Genomic DNA, 21,926 nt, shown 5'->3' on the forward strand with positions numbered 1-21,926 from the left:
TGGATGTAGATTTTTTCTTTCAAAGGCAATTTTACTTTGTAAAGTGATTGAGTTATATTCAGGCTATTCATTTCCTTTCCTTTTCCATAGCTATCTCTTTGTTTTTGATGGTTCCTATTTATGTAACTCTTATGGGATATTTAGGAACTTAACAAGGCTTTAGTTTAAGTCTATGCATAATTTGAAGTAACTATTCAGCTTCACTGCTTTCAGAAATTCAATATCATGGCTTATTTATTATTTTACATTTTCTATAAAAGATTATAGTATAATAATGTTCATGTAAATACATTTCTATTATTATAAAATGGCATTGCAGAAATTGAGTCAGCTAGCTGGTGATGATGTACTTTTCAGGTCTCACTGAGATGTCCATATTTCATTTTATCTGAATATGTCAAGTTGTTATGCCTTTTAAATGAAAAGTAGATCTGAAAAGCAAGCACTCAATGTTATATTAATGAATATTATTGACCTTAACATAAATCTCAGGTGTGCACACTTACCAGAGAAGGTAATTCTGACTTCATGATCAACATTTCTCTTCTTTTCAATGCTATAAGTCTTGCTCTTCTTTCGACATTTGTTTCCAAAGCATGAGGTTCAAATGAATTTTTTATGTAATTTTCCTCTGCTTTTGGACTGACAGGCTCCTTATGGTCACCCTAATTGAAAGGCATAATTAATGTCACAATTTTTTTGATGATACATGCTACATAGGTTTTAGTAAGCCAAAGTCAAAGTATAATGAATCCACCTGTGCATTCTCCGGTTTTGTTATTTTGACTGTAGCTGTCTCTTTGAGTGATTTTACTTTTTGGAGTATACCATTCTCTACTGCAATCTGGGTAATGCGTGATATCTCTTTTCGTTTCATTGTGTCGTTTTGAGGTTCACTCTTCACTTGTGCTGCATTTAATCTTCCTTTCTCCTACGAAAATCATGTTATACCATTGTTCACAATTTATTTAGTCTAAATCATTTTTTATTCAGAGTTTTTCTGTTAGTGCTGAAATATTGAGATACATATTTCCATTTGGCCCAAATTGGATGATAGGAAATTTTTTATTTATAATTGCTTATTAGGAAAGGTGAATTACATATTTAATTACTTTAGTGGCGAAAAGATGAAAAAAGCATACATTAACCATTATGCCGCTGCTAAGCTTTGTCATTATTTTAACTATGCATTTAAAGGAAGATAGCACAGTTGAAATCCATTTAATTAAATTGGATGGTGATTCATCACATTGCAGATATGTCAAATTAAGAAGTAAAAGAAATTTTATTTTCTGATACAATCTAATTGTTGGCTCCTAAAGGTATGTGTGTATTCATAACCATGCCCAATAAGACCTATTATATAATACCAACTGCAGAATGTTTCGCAGTTTACAAATATGGTTAGATAATTACCTTAGAATTGTTATAATAAGAAATGAACAGAGCTTGTAAGGACTTCTTTCCAATCATTCCATTAAAAGTCTATTTTGCTCAGTGTTTTCCATTTAATATCAGCTTATAACCTTAGTTTTTCTTTGAACACAATCACTTTTCTATTTTCTGAACTTACAATTGCATACACAGCCTCTTATGAGTATGGCAACTTTTTTACAAGAGCATTTTAGTTTTTTTTTTCTTGTATAGAGTTGTCATATACCATATGTAAGAGGATTGTAGTTACCTGGGTAACTACTTTATATTTGTAACTGTTTGTTACTATCTAACATAACAACTGGACATCCATATGAGGGAATACATATTATATGTGCAGATATTCTCGATCCATTTTTGTTAGTACTTTATATTCATCTGGAAAATTTTTTCTTGGAATATTTAAAAGCATGAGGCAAATGGCTTTATATAATGAGGTAGCTAATCAATAAGTATAAATGAAAGAATCAGTTGGACAGAATAGTATAGTAGGTGATTGTATCTACATCTCTTCTGAGTCACTTTTTTGACATTGCAATCTGCTAATTTAATTGTGAATTTTAATTGAGGGCTCAGTTTTTTTCTGAACTGCAGGGTTGTTGATAAAAATGGTTGTCAATGGGATAGGAAGTACAAATATTTATTTCATAATTTTCATTGACTTCTATTGGAATGCAATTGTCTTTGCAAGTTGGGTGCTGGTCCACATTCAATCTTTGTCTGAATGACAGTTAAGCAATACATACCTATATTTCACTCTCATTGCCTACAGAAAAATGAGACGTTAGGAAATCCTCTCACAATTTAATTAGATAAGTACAGAAATGTAACATTTCTAAAAATTATGTCATTCAACAAAAATGATATTGTTTCTCATCTCAATGCCTCTAAATTGAAGCACATAAAAAGCTGGACTGAATTTGCGTTACAAACTTACTTATGTAAATTTTCGTTTTTTATAATGAAAATTTTCAGACAGAAAATTGAAGAGCTATGAATTAAAATACAGTAGATTCCATTTAATAGGTCCACCGGTTACTTGGGGCAGCCGCTTAATTGGGGGAGATCTTGAAGAACAGAACCCAATAGAGGAATATCACAGAGTATTCTTGGCTTAATTGGGACAGAATGCTGCTTTATTGGGCCATGAGTCGGCGACATAGACTCTATACTTGCAACAAAATTAAAATTTTTTGTTTTCAGAATACTATTTTTTTATATTTTCCTCCTTTGATTTACTCTTATTTTTCACAAATGTTCCTATTTTTGCCCTATTTTGAAAACTCTTGTTGTTATACTATCCGCAAGAGTATAGTATAACAACAAGATCCGCAACTTTTCTTTAATAGGACTTAGTAAAAAATATTCATTCAGCGTTGCCCGAGGCTGTGAAAAATATTTTTAACAAATATGTTATAATTCTTAAAAATGATAATAAAATAACTAAACTCGCTGATTTATTACTCAAATTAATAGTTTAATAAAGTTATGTTGCATTATAAACATTCTTTAGTCTTCTTTCTATCATTTCAACGTTTGTTTATGCCCATATACAGGATAGTTAGCCTGATTGGGGCAGCTGCATAATTGGGGTAAAGTGCACAAGTCCCGATATGTCCCTATTAACCGCAATCTACTGTAATTGGAGCAAATTCGGGAGCTAAGTATTTTTAACTCTTTTGCTGTTGGGGAAGAATATGATGGCCTGAATATTGTATATTGAGTCTTATTACCTTTCGTGGATGAGGTAGTGACTTGCTTCTAAATAGTCTCTCAAACGGTTTAAGAAAATAGGTATGTACTATTTGTCTAATTAGTTATATTAGGAAAACTTGCGATCATGTATCATTAAAATTATGGATTTGTTTAAATTTCATTTATTTATGCCTGTATTGTGAATAGAAAGATAGTATGTACCTGATTTTCAACTCTTTCTTTTCTAACTGCCTCTTCACGTGAACGTGTTGCAATTGTAGTTTGTAGGATTGAATTTTCATCTGCCATGAAAATATCATATTTTGAGGAATCACTCGCTGGGTAAATCATTCGAAAGTTACCCATATGTTCTTCCTCCCATTTTTCCTGATCTTTCAATTTTTTCTGTCTCTTCAACATGTCAGCTTGCCTAGGTGTTAGAATAATTATTTAAAAATCAGATAAAGATGAAGCTTTTGATATGATCACTTAGGATCACACTGGGATTCATTTTTAAGAAATTAGGACAAGAGAATACTCCCATACAATATTCGAGATACTTTAATTTTTTATAATTCTCTAGAATTCATAAAGTTTCATGAACACATTAATGAATTTATCCTTTACATTATGGCATTCATCAAATGAGCTGCTTGACAGACAAACAATCTGTCTGGCATAGCGTTCAGTGCCCCCTCCTTCTCATCCCTTGATCGAATTACAGCTGCATAGTAATAAATATTGGTGATTTTAATCTCGTATGAGAATATACCTGATTTCAATGGGGAAATTAAAACTATTACAATATCATACTGTCTGTTATATATACAGAGAGATACTGTCTAGTAAATATTACAAAAATTTATTACTTTTTCTGTCCAAATATGCCTGAAACTGCAAACCACACGGAGGGAAATATTACACCCTGACAATTGAAAATAATTCGGGCCCTTAAGTATCAGTAGTTATGAACCAACTCACTTATTTTACATCCTGCGTGACATACACCCCGAAAGCATGACATTGTATATAGTCAATAGGTGCTTTGCTCTGAAACATTAAAGTCTTTGGAATAGGTCGAGCTCTTTGAATGAGGTCTTTCTTATTATCATACTTTCATCTGGTAACTAAAGAATCCAATCAACTGTATTCTAAATCAAACTTAAATTTTAGTGTTGAGGAATAGAAGTGGTGGATGTGTAGGCCAAACATGTGCTCAAATTTAGATGAGACAAATGGAAGGATAAACACCTGCCACCAGAATACAGGCAATCCTAGCATGCATGTGAAATTAGGAAGTTGCATAGAAGTTCACTGCTCAAGGGAAGCACTAAGAAAGCACAACATAGCAGAGGTAGTAGCCTTTGTAACGGAGTACTCTTCTCCCCCTTACATGCTCATCTCTCTTACTTTTCTTTCATCCTTTCTCTCTCATAAGTGAAATGGTGGAGACATTCCTTTGCTTGTCAAGTTGAATCAAAGGAATCATGTTAATGGACTCATCAGAATTCTAGGGGAGAATTGCACTTATAGTTACCAGTTAGTTACTTTCAGGGTGGCCACTCTTACGGAAAACTTGGACGGTCATGGTATTTCACTGACAGTGATAATGACAAGTCAGGAAATTGACAAAAAAAAAGTGAAAAATCATTTATTTTAAAAATACATATGGTGATTTTCCCCCCTATGCTTATATATCTTGGGTATTTGAACATGTCTTATGCAAATTGTGCTCCATCAATGTTAGCTTGCATTTTATTCATCGTGATTTTACTTAATTTGTTACACGTAATATTTCACTCTACTTAGTCATATTTTTATTGTCTTTGAAAATGAATATTTGGAAAGATGTAGAATTTGCTGTGGTCTTGAAAATTGGAAAAATAGTCTAAAAATATTAGGGAATTTCAGTTTGATAATTGAGCGCCCACCGTTTAACTTTTTGACGTTTCACTATCAAAAATTATCTAACTTCTATACTTTTCCAAGCTTTGTGAAAATTATTGTTCTCATTTTCTCTCTCAGCATACATGAAGTGGTACTGCTTTCCCTTCACTTGATGAGCCACCACTGCCCCATCGATAAAATTTTATCTCTACTAATGTTAATAATATGAACAAAATTGAGTGTCATTTTTAACACAATATTACACATAAATCTTCAGTTTGCCAATATTATCACATTTTTTTTACTTAAAGGAATTCATTTCTGGATCAGAATTGATTTTTAGGAGTAAATCACATGATAATACAAAATACTTCATTTTGGAAATTTTAAAAACAAAACCCCACCAATGAGGTATTATGTTAATGGTCATTCAAATTGGAAATTTTTGGTGAAAGTAATAAAGAATTATACTTTTGAGGTATTGTAAGAGATATTTGTGGATTCAATACCAGCGAATGGTGTTTAAACCGCTCTAGATTATTCCAAGCTAGAAAAACTCAGTCAAAAGAACTAAAATGCATAGCTCAAGATAGTTAAAGGTTATAAGTAACATAGTTAAGTCTTCCTAAATCAAGGGTTTGAACTAAGAAGGATATGAAGTGTTTCAAGCATAAGTCCCTCAGGTCATTAATGGATCATTTTTCCAAGAGGAAAATAGTCTGATTCCATTTTTTTGGTATTCATCATTTTGTCTTGTCATGGTGAGTGAGTAAATTGAAGAGAACTTTTCCATAACATTTGTGAATGATGTGATTGCATTGCGCAGGAATTTATGAGATAAATACTTTTCATGCCAGCCGTTCATTCCTTGAAGTCTCCCTTTACACCTTTCTTTCACTTCCCTCTCAACTTTAGTCCTTTCTTGTTTATTAATATTCAGGATTTCAAATGTATCATGCATTAGACTTGTTTTCACATCCTTATCAACATCTGACCTTGTACCAAAACTTGGAGAGTGATTCACCTGGTAGAGAAATATTTAGTAAAGCTTGTATCAATACAGTAGCCATCTATTAAATGAAAGGTACTTCCAATATTCAATAGTTTAAAAAATATTGAATACCTACCTCTAATAGAAAGGGTTGCAGTTTATAATTAAGAATTATATCAAAACCAAGAAGTTCAAAGCAAGCTTGCTGATTATTTCGAGATGAAAAACAGGCCCAATAGTTATGTTTCAAGGTCTGATAGGCTGAGAGAATAGTTTTAATGATAACATCATCTATTTTTTTCCATAATTCAGCCACATCATATCCATGATTGCTTAACCATTTATTCAAGGTCGATAATTTCCTGAAACAACAAACATTTCCATAATCGATAGAGTTATTATGGTGAAAAAAATATTTTTGAAGGAAAATGATTTTTTAATAAACTAAATTCTCTAGCCACATAGTTTCTTTGCCCCTGCCCTACTGGTGTATGTAAAGTTGATGTGTGCAGCAAGAGCAATCCTCTTGTTTACCATTTCATTTAGTATTTGGTGTGTAGCCTTTGATGAGATGTAGAATGAGAGAAGCTGCTGGAGTTTGGCATGTGGGTGCATGGGAGAATATAGAGGGCACAGTGGATATACGGTGCAATGTATACACATGGAGACTAAGGACGGAGCACACAGCATATGCATAAGATGGGGAAACTGCTCCAGGAGATAGGTGGTGTATTTAAAGTGGAGTGTTAGGCCAAGAGGGGATGCTAAAGTGATTAAGGATAGGATTTCAGCAAAGTTGAAAATGGGAAGAGATGGATAAGGGAGTCATTTCTGGAGTTGGAGAATGAAACCCATCCTAAGGACCCCTACCTAGCTTTGAAGCATGCATGTAAAACTCATCAAAAGGTTTATCATTTAAAAAAGGTAATAATATTCCATGTATTTCAATCAACAAGTAGGAATGTAAAAATCCAGGATATTTTTGGGTCGGGACCTGATCGTTGATTTCAGTTGTTGGATCTTCAAATGTTTTTGGATCCAGGTGCATTTCCAATTACATGCCATTTATCAAAATTATGTATTTATCAATTTTCGCTTGGGAAAATAACAGTAAAAGTGATGGTATTTTGATAATGCCTATCATGTTTTATTTTTTAATTAATTTCAGACATTAAGATCAAATCACATTGTATGAATTTGATTAATAGTTTTCAAGATTTTCTATGATATCATTTGTAGCTTGCAATTTGTCAGCATATGAGCAATACAGGATGGAGGATGAAATGAAAATTCATTGATAGAAATGACCACAAATAAACCTTTCGCACCAATTTAAAGTTGGAATTATTTTTTGTAAATCCCAAAACATCTTTGAAACAAATCATCATTAGGGTATAGGTGAAGCAACATATTGCATCGCAACATGTGAAGGAGGAATCAGAACTCTGAACTTCTGATCTGAGGATGCTCCATCCTCAATGAAGCATGATTTTAAATTTCAGATCCAGATGGTATTTTTTCAGTGCCTTAGTATCTACTTGCATTATCTTGTAAAACGGAGGATCTGTGTATATTGGCTCACTGACATGAGGTGCAGAATCCCTGGCGACAAAACCCCTGCTGACATAAGGCCCGGCGACAAAACCCCTGCCGACATAAGGCCCAGCGACAAAATCCCCTGAAGGCATAAGGCCCGGTGACAAAATTCCCTGAGGACATAAGACCCAGCAACAAAATCCCCTGAGGACATAAGACTCAGCAACAAAATCCCCTGAGGTCCTAGGCATTTTGTCGCCGCAGGGATTTTGTCTTGGGTATTTTGTCGCGGGCCTTTTGTCAATGGGGATTTTAGGAATGGGCCTTCTGACTGCAAACCATCGAGGACCTTGCCAATTCCTCTTCCACCCACAACACGGGCTACCGACATAAGGCCCGGTGCAGAACCCCCGCCAACATAAGGCCCAGCGACAAAATACTCAGAGGACATAAGGCCCGGTGACAAAATCCCCTGAGGTCCCGGGCGTTTTGTCACCATGGGGATTTTGCCCTGGACATTTTGTTGCCGTGGGGATTTTGTCTCGGGCGTTTTGTTGCCAGGAATTTTGGGAGAGGGCCTTCTGACTGCGACCCGTGTATATTTGGGTCTCTCATGTCTAATCTGACCATCTCCACTTGTTATGTTATGCATAGTGAAAAGAACCATATATTTTACCGTTTGCTTCCATTTTCACCATCTGGAATGTATGTACGGCTGAATCTATTTACAGCATAATTTGTCAGATGCATGTAAACATTTTTTATGTTACTATTGGACGGTCTTGAATATTTTGAGGTGGCAAACCTAATGAGGAAGAAATATTTTAATATACTTAAAAATAAATCTGGCTGGAATTACAATATGACTTATTCATGAAATGATCACAAAAATGTAATTTTTTTGCTGACTGAAATCACATTCCATCTACATCGAAGATTTAAACTTAACTTGGCATGATAAGGCGGAGAGTGAGATTATTCTTGTAAAGAAATAAGATGGGAATTTTCCATGAATTTTATCTATTTATGTAACGTCTTATATACCAGCCCTTTGGTTTAAGATAGAAAAAGTAGCAAACAAGATTATTATAATAAAAGTAACTTTGTTTTTGCCACTTTGCCAATACATATTAAATACTGAGCACCACTGGTTTTGCCAGTTATAGTATCATCAGATGCCCACTCGTATTACAAGTCTGGGGTGAACTCTACCTACACCTATCCAAACCAACTTTCAGGTTGTCTCACAGAGAGTTACATTTGTAAGTATATCAGGCTAGGCTTGGTGGAAATTTACGATGTGTGTACATATATATCTTCATTTTTCTCCTGTTATCTATTTCTAAAGTGAGAATTTTGAAGCATTTAACTTGGCATGTCTATTTTATACATCGTAACCTATCTGGTGCAACCATGATCCACAGGTGGGTCATACTCTTGCTAGAATGGGTGACGCCACACTTAGTGGCCAACCAACTGCAACTTGACCCACCACTTATGATCATAGAAAAATCATTTGCTTGCTATTTTGTGAAAAATACATACATACTTTCAATTTGTTAAACAATGCCTCTCACTTACATCACTTCAGAATGGAGTTAGTCAATTGAAGTCAAGTTGAAAAAAATGGGGAGACACTATGTCTAACTCAACACACTGGCCTCAGTTGCATGTACATTGATGCACTCTTGAAGCATGGCACAGGGAAGACCTCACCCTAAATGGCCTTTAGCATTGTCCCTAGCTGCTGTGAGCCGGAATAGTGGCTGCCCCATGTTCTTCGTCTTTCTTTCAACCAACTCCAATTGGCCAGAGAATGGAGTGTGTGGCACCATGCTAAAGAATGAACCTATGTAAGACCAATGATTTAAACCGCTCAGAATAAAGTACAACCATAACCCAGAGGTGGGTCCCACTATAATCTGAACCCAGGAAGGTAGATTCTGCTTTGCAGTGAATGCATTAATATTCAACCTTTAATAACCAAGTATGGTTTTCATACTAACTGACAGAATCAAGGTTATCAGAATTATGTGGTTAAGTTTTAACTAAATGAATGAATTGAGCGAAATTCCACAGAGAATGCACAAATTGTGCAAAAATTTCACAGAGAATAAAATCATTCACCTTGACCAGGATTCAAACCCGGATCTCCTGGGCTAGTGCTTTAGCCAGTTAACCCTTGAGTGGGGGAACGTTTTTATACGTTTCGCATACTGACTGCGGCATTCACCCCAAATTTTATTGCCACCTGGATAGCACTTGAGCACTTTCCCTCACCATAAGGAGCTTAACTCCAAGAGACTATCCCTCGTGGCAGGGGGTGCCTCCTGCACAGGGAGTCTCTTCTGCACTGGTTGGCAGCTAAAATCACGAACTCCCACAGCCTTTGGGTTAAGCTACCAAGGCATCTTTCCCTTCTATGGAAATTTGTGGGCTATACTAGACAAGATGGTGTGGATTGCTGACAATATTATGTAAATAGCAGTCCAATTCTGGCTATCCTGGTGGCTAGTCCTGGCAGGGGTGCAGCTATGAATTAAGGCCGGGGGATGTTTAAGTGCAACTAATACCGGGGTGTGTGGGGGGTAGGGAATACCCAACAGGATAAGCAGTAGGTGCAAGATTAATAACTTGCGGAATTTTAAGATAAATGGTGAGTTTTACGGCTTTGTGAGGGATATTTTATTAATCCTCACACTAATCTATTAATAATATCAATCCAATTAAGTATAATGGTTTAAACTTAAAAATTTCTCTGAGCTCTGGGGGGGCTTTATCCCCCAAAACCTTCCACTCGCTGCACCACCGAGTCCTGGTAATCTGCGCCACCGAGTCCTGGTAGTCATAGTGAACACCTCTTAGTGTTCAAATTTCGGGCTTTGCTCTCCAGCTGTGGTGTTGTATGCTAACTGGCTAAAGCAATCTCAAGATGCGGGTTTGAATCCCGGTCAAGGCAAATGATTTTTTTCTCTGTGAAATTTTTGCACAATTTGTGCATTCATAAAGTTAAGGTGACTCCATAAAGTTTTCACCGTGGCTAGTTCTGGTGTACTTAAATTATAAGAATAAAAAATAAAATTCCTCTACCATCATATGCTTTTACCTTACAAGCCCTTCATTGTAAACAAAGATTCGAAGAGGGTCACATGATGTCATTAATGTGTATATTCTCAAGTCAAATTTAAAGCCATCTATTAAGAAAGGCTGAAACAGAAATGCTTATGTTATTGTAATCCTCAAGAAAATTATCCAACATATTTTTTTTATGTCTCACCTTGGTGATATACTTTTGGCATATCATGCGCTCAAAATATGAAATATTTTTCAGCCCAATAGAGAGGAAAATCCCCTTGCCTTGTGAAGAAAGAAATGGCTTCAAGATGAATATTTTTGCAATCTTTCTGGAGCTACCTCCACTTAAATTTCCATAGCTGCAATGTAAAAATTAAATACAGTCATGAATAAATAAGAGTAAAAATTAGTATAGCTTATTTGTAAAAAGGGATTTTAAGCTAATACAAAGTAGTGCCAGTTGCTGTCATTCACTACTGGACAACATGTGAGAAAGAAGATAATGAAACCTTAAAATCATATTATTTAACGTACTCTGCTGGTAATATCCAAGTTTTTGGAAAAAAAGAATATTCTTCCGGAAACAATTTCTTCATTCTCATCATATTGCGTGCCAACAAATCTTTTCGGCAAATTTCAGACATTCCTGGGAAATGATTAACTCTCTACAAAGTAACAAGATTTGTTTATGTTATTCAAACACTGAAAATCAGCCAACACTACTTTAAATGCATTGGTAAAAATTATTTCATTCTTGAAGATGGATAAATATATTTAAAGATTCAACTATTGCACCTGAAATCCTTTCATCCTTTTTGCTCGTTCTAATGACACAGACATGTCGGTCCAGAATATGTCCCATATTGCAGTTTCAGGAACATCTCTCATCCCTAATGATTTTGCTACTGTCCTCACAATATCAAATTGACAGTAAGTAGTGCAAATTGCCAAGCTTCTAAAATTATTAAAAGCAATTGGAGATTAAGCTATAATTAGTGGATTTTAAAGCAAATGTTTTTTTATAGATTTAGGAAGCAATATCTAAGCAGGTTGGTTCATTGTTATGATTTGCAAGATAGGGGTCTAATAAAAAATTCGAAGGCAAGTGACTCAGGCAATGAATGGGGAAAATTGATGTGGTTACAAGGTGGACTTAATGAATAAAATGGCTGCTCTAAAAACTATGCAAGATTTTCCAACCTTTTCTTTCTAATGCGTCTTTTTTTCTTCTCTTGAGAAACAAAATCGTGAGACATTTTGGAAAGAAGTCTTCTGTACTGGCTATTCTGCATATGCTTTCATCTCTGTTCCAGGAAAAGGAAAGTTCATCAAAATATCATATAATTCACAAACCAGCTTAAAAAATATGTAATATGAAACTGGAAAGAAACTTTCACACGAGACAATTCAACAATGACTATGTTGAACATGGTCATTTGGACAGTGCAGCATGCCCATGAACAATTCGAGATTAGGCTATTTCACAATATTTTGTACAGTCATTGTTGGTCACTTAATTCATTCAATGCATTTTTTTTATTGCACCTCAGTTCATATATTAGTATGCATTCTACTTTGCCTTGTCTGAAGCCAACTTTGAAAGAACAGGTCGGGCACAGATTCAGATGACAGGTTCCAAGGGAGGGGCTGTCAATATGTCTTAATTGGCCTTTTTCCCATCCCTTGAGATGTAAAAAAGCAATAATTCCGTCTACAATTCTTTAGAGGAAAATAAAATCGCCTCTGTACTTAAACCCTTAGATTCACAGCTAAAAAAAAGTATGCTTAGCTGGCAATGAGATAAAATAAATTGCCATAGTATCACATATCAAGAGCTAATTATAAATCAACAAATTTTGGTTAATTTCCGGCATAAAATCTGGAAAAAGTCCCTTATATTATACCATAAAAACTAAAAGCAAAACTAATTGATTTCAAATACCGATTTTTTTCAACCTTATTTTACGCAAGTCTCCATAAATAAATGGAGAAGGTGGTACTTAATCAAAAAAATTTATATGGATTTGTTACCAAAAACTAACAGGGAAGATCTTCGCCGATTAATAATTTAAAAAAATTACCTTTGCATCCTGAAAAACGAGTGGGATTGAAAAAATTATTGAGTTTTGGACCAATTATTCACTTTTTGTAGTGGGATAATTAGTCGTCGCATTCTTTGTTATTCATATTGCCGCCACATTTGAGACAACTGATATTCGACCCGCGTACTTAAATAATCAGACGAATGGAGACGTTTGAAAGAAGCGCTGTAAACAAACCATCAAAATCTGATTCATCTCCTCGAAGTTCATGGGTGGGGTACATATTTGCCGGTGTTACAGGTACTTCTATTTTTGTTGTTTCCGCAGTACTCACTTTCCTTCTGTGCATCATCATTATCAAACAGATCTGATCACAGAACTAGTCAGTGATTCCATGTGCTAGCTGTAAGAAAGACACATAATTTATTTCGGTGTCGCCCCATCAAAAAGAATTATTAATTTTATCAGTTTTCTGTATTTTTTGTTTTTTAAGTATGCCATTTCCTTTGTTGTATTGTTCACATGGTGAATCGTACTTACGGGTGCCTCGTCCTATGTAATTCTTATTGGTGTTTGGAAATTTGTAACCGTAGTTTCTCATCGTGTACAGTAATGTGCTCTATTTACCTCTGATAACGGATATACGAATGATATTTTTTTTCACTAATTTTGTAGGATTTGTGTTGAAACTTTCGAATGTGCTAATTGATAATGTGATGAAATGCCAAAGGAAACCATATTGAACTATGAAATTTGAAACTTTGTTTGACGTTGAACTTTCGTGCATTGTTAAGGAAGTGTGGCCGAACGTGAAAACTTTTAAAATTTAGCATGAGCAGTATTGAAATAATTAAAGCCTATTTAGGCTGAATGGAAACTTTTCTTATAGTTCCACTTCGTTAGTTCTGCCATCATCTTTCTATAAACTGTCTTGTAAAGCTATTTCAAGTGCGCATTAGCCATTAACACCGCGAATTAGTTCACACGGTCACTGTATTTGACTTGTGTTAAAGTTTCAGCATACTTTATCAAGGCAGTATCAAAACGGCTTCAAAGCTAATTTTTCCACTTTCGTGGCAGTCGGTGGTCTCAAAAATTAGCCCATTTTCGACGCAATCAGCATGAAGTAAAGTTTCAAAATATTTTCGTAATTTGATTTGATAACTAAGTTGGGGTTGAAGATAGGGAAATTTAATTAGCCACATCATGAGACACCAGGGGGGATCCAGGATTTCATCCTGGAGGGGGGGGGGGCACAAGCAAGGCTGTATCCAGGATTTTGTCCTTGGGGGGGGGGGGGGGGGCACAAGGATACCTCGTAATACTAAACAAACACAATGATAATGGGACCGTATTAAAAGTCTTGCATATTTTTTAAGGGGGGGGGGGCACGTGCCCCAAATATTAGGTGAATGGAGAATTTAGCAAAGTGTTGATCAAACCAATCTTAAGGTGATGGCTGTTGATGATGATGAACTAATTTTGTTAATCCATGCCATTCTAAATGCCAATGAAGGTGGCAGTGTTTTTTCTAGTTTCCAACTTGCATTCGTTCTGTATTCTCACATTATCTGCTAGAGTTCATGTTGAGTGATTTTTAAAAATTTGGGTTTTCAGTAGCTGTCAGTTATTTGTGTTGCTCCTATATATTCTGCTGAAGTCTTTATTTGCAGCCATAAATCAGTCCATGCAAAGATTGTTTTAATTATGTGCTGTCTACATTTGTATATCAACTGTTGAATAGGTGGAGCAGCTATTCTACTCACTGCTGTGTGTGCTCCATTTGTGTTTCCTGCGTTGCGACGGGTGTGTCTTCCATATGTTCCTGCTACAACTACGCAAGTGAATAATGTGTTTCAGGCATTGAAAGGAAGGTCTGGGTCCTTGGTTGACCTTGGCAGTGGAGATGGTCGAATTGTAAATCAAGTTATTCATGGTTACTCTGATTTATGAAACGATTTTTATTGTTTTTTTATTAAGCTGCAGCATTATCCTTGTTCATTTTCAGGTATTGGTTGCTGCAAAGCATGGGTTCATTGCCAAAGGTGTGGAACTTAATCCATGGCTAATCCTGTACTCAAGATTTCATGCTTTCAGAGAATACAGGAGAGGAACTATCAGCACACATTGCTATCCCAAATATCACAGGACTGACTTGTGGAAATTTCAGCTCCATCCATTTTCTAACATTGTAATTTTTGGTGTTGAGGAAATGGTATGTCATTAGTATAATTATTTTTTTTCGATAGTTCAGATTCTTCTAATTACTCCATCAAAAGTATTTATGAGCAAAAATTGTGGATATGTATATCACATGTTAAACCTAAGTGTTTCAGTGTTTTAAATCAAGCTTAGAAAAAATTCCAATACACTTGTTCACCAATTTTTCTAAATATTTATAATGTTTGGGGAATTGAGAGCCACTAACTTCTCCATGTTTTGGTCCCCCAAGGACTTGATGGGCTATTTGTGGAGAAAAAGTGACGGCCTTAACCAGTCCCGTGCTAGGACACTGGGACGTATCCAGGTGCACCCTCCTGCCTGGAAATCTTTGGTGCCCTTCTATTCCAAAACTGACATATTTTACAGTCAGAATACCAGCATTGCGCAGTTAACTTGATTTCAGTGATGTATCATTACACAGCATAATTAACATTGAGGAAACAAAACAATGATTTAAATTAATATAATTCATTCTGGATCACTCCGTTAGTCCTCCCCCTGCATAATGCTGGTGCCCTCTACCCATGGCCGTTGACTGCCTTAAGAAGGGGTCCAGCATGGGCCTGGCCTTAACCCTTTTACTATATAAGTTGATGATGCCACAAACTCGCGTAAAAAAGGCCACCGCTCTTCAACTACTCCTTAGCCTTGTGGATATGCTTCATGTGGTGCATTTTTGTTTTCACTCTTGTGAGCTATTACGTCATTTATTGAGCGATTCTCCTCAAACGAGTCAATGAACCACCACTTTTAATGATCACCAACTCATGAAAAGTAGGTTCATGTTTTTTTTGTTACTTATTAGAGAATGGCTGAATGAGGAAGATTTTTTTGCCATAGCTTATCTTTCCCTGCCATCTACCAAAGTCTTAAACCTTATTGCCATTTCAGGTCTAAGGGAACAACCCTTTTATTTACAACCTGAGAATGATAGCATAGCAATTCAAGGACTGTATAACAGTTGTTATATAGTTCTCGAACCATTATGGCTATCATTCTTGAGTTAATATTCATGTAGTGTTAAAATCAATAAATATTGTCCTATACCATCTTTTTCTAAGGTTAATGTGATGATGCCTTTTAAATGGGCTGGTAGTTTGAACTGGAAATCTAGCGTTGTTACATCTACAGCAGTGTTAACGATTTTTGTGCATACAATGCAGTCATGTGATTGGTAATAATTTTGTTCATTGCATTATATCAGATGATAACAGTTTATCTTGCTGGAAAGGAAGATTTAAATAATAGGTAAAGGTAATCTATTTTATGTATAGAATGGAATGAAAAGCTAAAATAGGGAGAAAAGATTTTTTGCTGTACATGGTACTGCATTAAATTGGTTTCAAAGGTGTGAAATTGTGCCCAAATTTATTATAAAAGTGTAATTTTGTAAAAATTATGTGCCAGATTTTCCTTGGCTTAAAAAAAATAGCATAAAATTTTTAATGAAATTTTTGTCCACATAGAACTTCTAAAATGGGTTTGAATCTCATTATAGAGTTAATACCACCTTATGATATTCCTCATCATTTTCAACTGGTTTTGATTACTCTTAAATAATTTTCAAAGCAATCAGGATAGTTAAAAAAGCTTTTGCTGAAGTTAGTTGCCGTTTCTTGTACCATGGCAGTAATTCATGAAATTATGTCAGGGCCAAAATTTTGTCTGCGAGAACCTTATTTATTCTATCTGCTGATTGGAATCCAAAATATTTATCATTTATTTATCCAATTAATGAATTTAACTGTATTAGAGTTGGTACTCCTCTATTTAACATAATTTTGTCCTAGTCCCAAGATTTTTTTATTAAGAGGTTAGACTATTTTTTTATTACCACATGAGTGACTGAGTTTACTGCTGGTGTGACATCGTTGCTGTCACATTTGCTCATATATCAGTGGCATGAGTGGAGACTTTTGTACGGTATTCAAATTTGCTGCGTCTGACAACACATCTAGTGGTAGATTGTAGAACCCTCTACTGTGATTCATGTTGGTTAAACAAGGATTTTAGATTTAAAAAGTTTTTGCCAGATACCATATTGTCTAGTGCAATATTTGTGGATTGTATATTATGAACTTCTGAGTATTGTAGGCAATGAGTGTGAGACTCATAAGGAATATTTGTTTCACGATATAGATACGAACTTAGAAACTGTCATTGGAATGAAGTCTCAATCATTTGGGAAGGACTGTCCTGCCTTTACAAAGTGCATGGTGGCAATAATTATCAAGTGAAATAAAAACTTCCTATCAAGTTTCCAAGCAGCTTATCCTCAGCTCATAGCTCCTTCAAAAAGAAGACTGCATATTCGATGTAGTCGATATTCAAAACCAATTGGAATTATAAATTATTAACATTCGCCTCCATGTACTACAAAGCTCATCACTGCCGGGTGAGCACAGAAAATCCTTGCTCCTGAATTTGAAGTGTAATTCAATCCTCTCTCTAATGAGAATTTGCAGTGCCTGAGCTAGAAGGAATTTTACTTTTTTCATGTAACTTACTTGATCATATCTTCAAGTGTTTAGTAAAATTATAGTTCTCTTTGTGTCCGTAATGTTTCTCACCTCTTTTATTTAGCCCAAATGGTTGTAGTACTCACTTGTTTTCACTGGACAGGAAAAATTAGTACATTCAAAATGGTTCAAAATTATTGAAATTGGATTCATCCTTGCAGTGGCTCAGCGAGGGGGGGTTTTGGGGGACCCCCCCCCCCCCAGAGCTCAGAGAAAATTTTTAAGTTTAATCCATTTTACTAAATTAGATTGATATTACTAATAGAATAGTGTAAGGATTAATAACATATCCCTCACAAAGCCGTAGAACTCACCATTTTGAACCATTTATCTTAAAATTCCACAATTTATTAATCTCGCACTTACCGCTTATCCTGGTGGGTGTTCCATATCCCCCCACCCCGGTATTAGTTGCACCTAGCCCCCCCTGCCTTTGTTCCTAGCTGTTCCCCTGCATTCTAGTACCATATTTATGTTATAAACCAGGTTGAGTTTCTTCCTTCTCAAATATGTATATTTTTTTAATATAGGACAATTGAACTTTTCTTAAGTATTCTATCTATCAATCTGCTAGCATTTTTTTCATAATCTATGCTTTTCTAACTTAATAATTCAAAAGTAAAATCTAGTATCAACTGTGAAATGCACAAAAGAAACTTTAACATTTTCCTACCATATGGTACAATAATGCCATCATTTTAACAAACTGCTATTCACTGCTACTTCAGTTGTAATGACCTTTACCACCATGTTATATCACCAATTTGGTGGTGTATCATGCCAATTGCTCTTTATAATTTACACTACATTTACTGGTCACATTAATGGAGTGGGATTGAGAAAATCAGTCACTCTGCATGCTGCTGGACATGAAGACACCATAGGTTTTAATCATTAAAAAAAAATAATTTTGTTGACAGAAAACATGACTCCTCAAATGAAATACTTATTTAAACATGTTTTATGAAGGGATGTTCTGGTGAGGAATATTGTTGAGAAAAGAATAGCAGAGAATGTGTTGCGGTAATTTAGGTATAGGTAAAAATCATAATCTCTTTGATGCTAAAATGGAAAACTTCCTATTATTGCATGAAAAACTAAGCTGGTGTTGGTATCTAATAAAATGATTATGTGAAGCATAATTGTTGTAACTTCTCTAACTATAGTGCTGTGAGATTTGGTAGGTTATTTTAAATACATATCTCATTGCTGAAATTTAGATTACCACTATTGTGTGAAGTGTTTCTTTATAAGCAGTTGTGCTTACTGAGATGAATTTTATTCCTCATCAATATTTTCCTTTTTCATGGAGATGCCTGAGTTAGAAGAGAAATTGAAGAAAGAGCTAGCAGATGATGCTTTTGTGGCAGCGTGTAGATTTCCACTTCCTAACTGGACACCATCTTCAATCATTGGATCAGGAATAGATACAGTATGGCTCTATCAGAAAAATGGAAAATATATATTGTAAAATAATAATATTTATTGCTCAAATAGTCATCATAAAATAGCCTTTGGCATCACAGGTAATTATCATTCTGTGCATGAAATAAAACAATAAATATGAATAGACTTTGAAACCTAATATTTCTGGGTCCTCATGCATAGGATTCATACTGTTTCCTTTACCTTAGTTACTCATGATGATATTAAATTAAATTAATGGAGACGTTGCCCTCTTTGCTATTGACACTGCTATAGAATACATGGTAGCACTGACTGCAAACATAGTTTTAAGTATAAAATTTCAAATAAGACAAGTACATGGTTCACATTCCTGAGTTAAGGCTTTTTAAGTCTATCATTTCATGTGAGTTTCCTCTGCTCCTTTATTTGGTATATCACATCTTCAAATTTAATCTTAAAAGAACATGCATGAAGCATTTATTAAAATATATCAGCGTCTCCATAAAAATTGAAATCACAAAATCATACATACATCAGTCATCATTTTTCTGATAAAAACCACACATTCACTGCAAGTCTAAAAGTAAAATTTAATGAGACTTAAAATTTTCATGAGTCTGAAATAAAAAATTGAGCTACTAAGTTGATGAAACCTATTACGGGAATGGCAGAGTGGTAAAGAACTGAAGAAAAGGACATTCCCGTGAAGAAGAAACCCTCATCGGTTGATATTTTCCTTTGAGAGGCAATGTGGAGCAGACATGGGACAGTGAACACGTAGACAAAGCCACTTATTGCACCTGTGAATCTAAATTGATATTTTTCATTAGCTTACACATATTTTTGGTATTACTAAAAATCATATGTATTTACATGTACATATTTATAATTTAGCCAGTTAACTTACCTGATTATGGTTCCTATTTTTGGCAGGAATATTGCAAACAGGATGCATATAATAATGAGTATGATATTGATAGTGACTATGTACAGCATTTTTGCAGGTGCTGTAGTGGTGGCCACATTGCTGACTTTGGCAAAAGAGGTAACATGGTGTATTTGAGGCTTTGGCCTTAGGAATGGTAGAGCTGAAAAAAGCTGGACACGAATCATGTATGCAAGTAATGGGAATACAGTTAACAGCTGAAAGAACAGGAACATTCGTGCTGCTACTGTCATCCCGTCTGAAGTGGGGAAGTTATTCAGGAAAGCCTTTATTGCATGAAAGAGAAAGAATCACACAAATTACTTGTAAAGTTATGAAAACTCAATTCTTCGGTGGATCATCCTTAACTATGTCATGAAATTTCCTAGGAAAGTATGGAGGTAATTTTTTGCTGACAGAACTACTTCATTGAAGACCTGTAGATTTCTCTACATTGAGGATGAGAGAATTTCGATAACACCATTCTTGTAAGACACATGCTGCATCATTAGATTTTAACACCAGACTATCCATTGATGTGGCAGACACTAATACATTGGTATCATCAGCATACACTATTGGAAGTACTCCTGGTACATATTTAAACTTATTCAGCAGGTCATTTATAAATAAAAGGAACAGAATGAGGCCCAAAACGGAGCCCTGGGGAACATGATTGAATTAGGTAATGAATTTTAGTTTGAAAAATTTACTTATACATATGTTCTTTTTTCAAGTTTGTTTTTTAATGATAAATAGATAAGTTATGAATTCCTTTTGTGCTTTTATTAATAGCATTTCATCATCCTTGCAGCCAACATAATGAACAAGTTTGCATGAATTTTCTACAAGTCTGAGAATTCAGAAGAAATTTAGCCATGGAATGCAAAAAAATTGCCTTATTTTGGAATGAATATTTCCTTTGATACTTACGTCTTCAATGCATCCTTTGTTCAAAGGGAAGCACACATAGAATGTGATAGCGATGATCAAATATGTTGCAGTCACCAGTACAAAAGCGATGGAAAGGTCTCGTGTCTGTGGAATAAAGGTATTAATTCTCATTAAACTTTTTTATTCACCTGTACTATTTTAACATGCTTAGATAAAAATTTTATAGGTTACAACTTGGTAACTATAGTAATAAGAATAGATTGAGTGAACCAATTAGAATGCAGCTGCTTGAGGCAACCTTATTAAGAGAAGATTGCTAGATGGTAACTTATTTCCAGTGGTAGATGGTAACATATTCCCATGTTTCCATGTCATCAGTCTTATGATTTCTAATCACATTTTAGTCATTGTTTCTTCATTTGAATGTTTGGAGGTTCTTCTAGCATACCTGCTTTCCAATACTTTTTGTTAGATGTGCATATTTCATTTTTCCTTCTAATTACTATTGTGTTTGTAACCAATTTGGGTTCATGTATTTTAACAACTGTTTACAAACAGTTTCAAATTTTTGAAGTGATTTTTTTATTGTTTTGACTAGTTCACAATGTAATTTATTTCTGTGGGTGGATTGATATTCCTATCTATAAAAAGGAGAAGACGAGCTAACTTAGGTCGTCAAATTTAATCAAATGTGCGACAAGCTACCTTACGTGCAACCCCTAATGATCATCAGCGAGAGACAGTTAATAATAATAGTCGTACTGGCAAGATAGAATTGCATTCTAGAGTGTCTGAAAGTGAAACGGATAGGCTTAGAATGCAATGAGTCTGTGAACACACCACACAATAACAGCGAGCCCAAAAAATGAAATTAATCGATTCCGCTGACACAGTACTGCTGTGATCCAGGAGTGAGTAGCATCCAACTACTATCGAGTAGTGGATTATTGTACCAACAAATAAGTAACAGTTGGGGAAATGAAACTGTTAATATTATAAGACATGAAAATACAGCAGTGAATGCATTGGATTATGTAGCTGTTGCAATGGATTGTTATATAAATTTTCATTATTAAGAAATTACGAACCTCATTCCCGGTCCTGGTGGTTATAAAATGAAGTTCCATGAATAAGCAACAGCATTTAGGTGGATATACACTCTGCTATGTTATAATAATTGCACTACGTTTAAGTTCTCCTTTTGTACTGTTCCCAAATACGTCAATTATAGTTTATCTTCAGCGGGAGATACTACAGTATGCACACAATATCATATAATAAGCTTCATTCCTGTGGAA

At 34.9% G+C, this 21,926-nt stretch overlaps 3 protein-coding genes across 8 annotated transcripts in view; 1 reads left to right on the forward strand and 2 right to left on the reverse strand.

The window, feature by feature from the left end:
- Nucleotides 1–216: 216 nt before the first annotated feature.
- On the reverse strand, nucleotides 217–13,172 carry LOC124166350 (tubulin polyglutamylase TTLL6-like). Of its 3 annotated transcripts, none has more exons than XM_046543814.1 (13): nucleotides 12,995–13,172; nucleotides 11,819–11,922; nucleotides 11,414–11,573; nucleotides 11,153–11,283; nucleotides 10,821–10,977; nucleotides 10,650–10,750; nucleotides 8,220–8,348; nucleotides 6,144–6,369; nucleotides 5,862–6,040; nucleotides 3,352–3,559; nucleotides 758–931; nucleotides 507–665; nucleotides 217–431 (listed from the first exon to the last, which is right to left on the reverse strand). In XM_046543814.1, the coding sequence occupies exons 2-13, from the start codon at nucleotides 11,908–11,910 to the stop codon at nucleotides 354–356; spliced, it is 1,794 nt and encodes a 597-aa protein (XP_046399770.1). In that variant the 5' UTR covers nucleotides 11,911–11,922; nucleotides 12,995–13,172; the 3' UTR covers nucleotides 217–353. The 3 variants fall into 3 exon arrangements, with proteins under 3 accessions (XP_046399770.1, XP_046399768.1, XP_046399769.1); XM_046543812.1 differs by lacking the exon at nucleotides 12,995–13,172 and adding an exon at nucleotides 12,898–12,985; XM_046543813.1 differs by lacking the exon at nucleotides 12,995–13,172 and adding an exon at nucleotides 12,700–12,788.
- On the forward strand, nucleotides 12,864–21,478 carry LOC124166352 (ATP synthase subunit C lysine N-methyltransferase). 4 transcript variants are annotated; one of them, XR_006866428.1, is made up of 5 exons: nucleotides 12,864–12,960; nucleotides 14,405–14,577; nucleotides 14,669–14,875; nucleotides 18,715–18,928; nucleotides 20,530–21,478. XR_006866428.1 is itself a non-coding variant. In XM_046543816.1 (4 exons), the coding sequence occupies exons 1-4, from the start codon at nucleotides 12,864–12,866 to the stop codon at nucleotides 18,871–18,873; spliced, it is 636 nt and encodes a 211-aa protein (XP_046399772.1). In that variant the 3' UTR covers nucleotides 18,874–18,987. The 4 variants fall into 4 exon arrangements, 2 of the variants coding, with proteins under 2 accessions (XP_046399772.1, XP_046399774.1); XR_006866429.1 differs by having other exon boundaries at nucleotides 20,549–20,737; XM_046543816.1 differs by lacking the exon at nucleotides 20,530–21,478 and having other exon boundaries at nucleotides 18,715–18,987.
- Nucleotides 18,864–21,926, reverse strand: part of LOC124166349 (sodium-coupled neutral amino acid transporter 9-like) — a 52,889-nt gene continuing 49,826 nt past the window's right edge. Inside the window, exons 10-12 of the mRNA XM_046543811.1 lie at nucleotides 20,668–20,772; nucleotides 19,717–20,021; nucleotides 18,864–19,617 (exon numbers count right to left, since the gene is read on the reverse strand). Of these exons, the coding sequence (XP_046399767.1) occupies nucleotides 19,419–19,617; nucleotides 19,717–20,021; nucleotides 20,668–20,772 (609 nt within the window). The 3' untranslated portion in view covers nucleotides 18,864–19,418. The remainder of the gene's footprint in view (nucleotides 19,618–19,716; nucleotides 20,022–20,667; nucleotides 20,773–21,926) is intronic.

This window comes from Ischnura elegans, chromosome 10, assembly GCF_921293095.1.
Source record: "Ischnura elegans chromosome 10, ioIscEleg1.1, whole genome shotgun sequence".
Lineage (NCBI taxonomy): Eukaryota > Metazoa > Arthropoda > Insecta > Odonata > Coenagrionidae > Ischnura > Ischnura elegans.

Excerpts from the sequence above, each read along its gene's own strand:
- LOC124166352 (XM_046543816.1), top strand. The coding sequence starts at position 12,864 with ATGGAGACGTTTGAAAGAAGCGCTGTAAACAAACCATCAAAATCTGAT. Across the intron at positions 12,961-14,404 it reads CATATTTGCCGGTGTTACAG|GTGGAGCAGCTATTCTACTC; the intron begins GTACTTCTATTT and ends ACTGTTGAATAG. Across the intron at positions 14,876-18,714 it reads TTTTTGGTGTTGAGGAAATG|ATGCCTGAGTTAGAAGAGAA; the intron begins GTATGTCATTAG and ends TTTTTCATGGAG.
- LOC124166350 (XM_046543814.1), bottom strand. The coding sequence starts at position 11,910 with ATGCAGAATAGCCAGTACAGAAGACTTCTTTCCAAAATGTCTCACGAT. Across the intron at positions 8,349-10,649 it reads TACAATGAAGGGCTTGTAAG|GTTTGCCACCTCAAAATATT; the intron begins GTAAAAGCATAT and ends CTTCCTCATTAG. Across the intron at positions 6,041-6,143 it reads TGCAACCCTTTCTATTAGAG|GTGAATCACTCTCCAAGTTT; the intron begins GTAGGTATTCAA and ends TTTCTCTACCAG.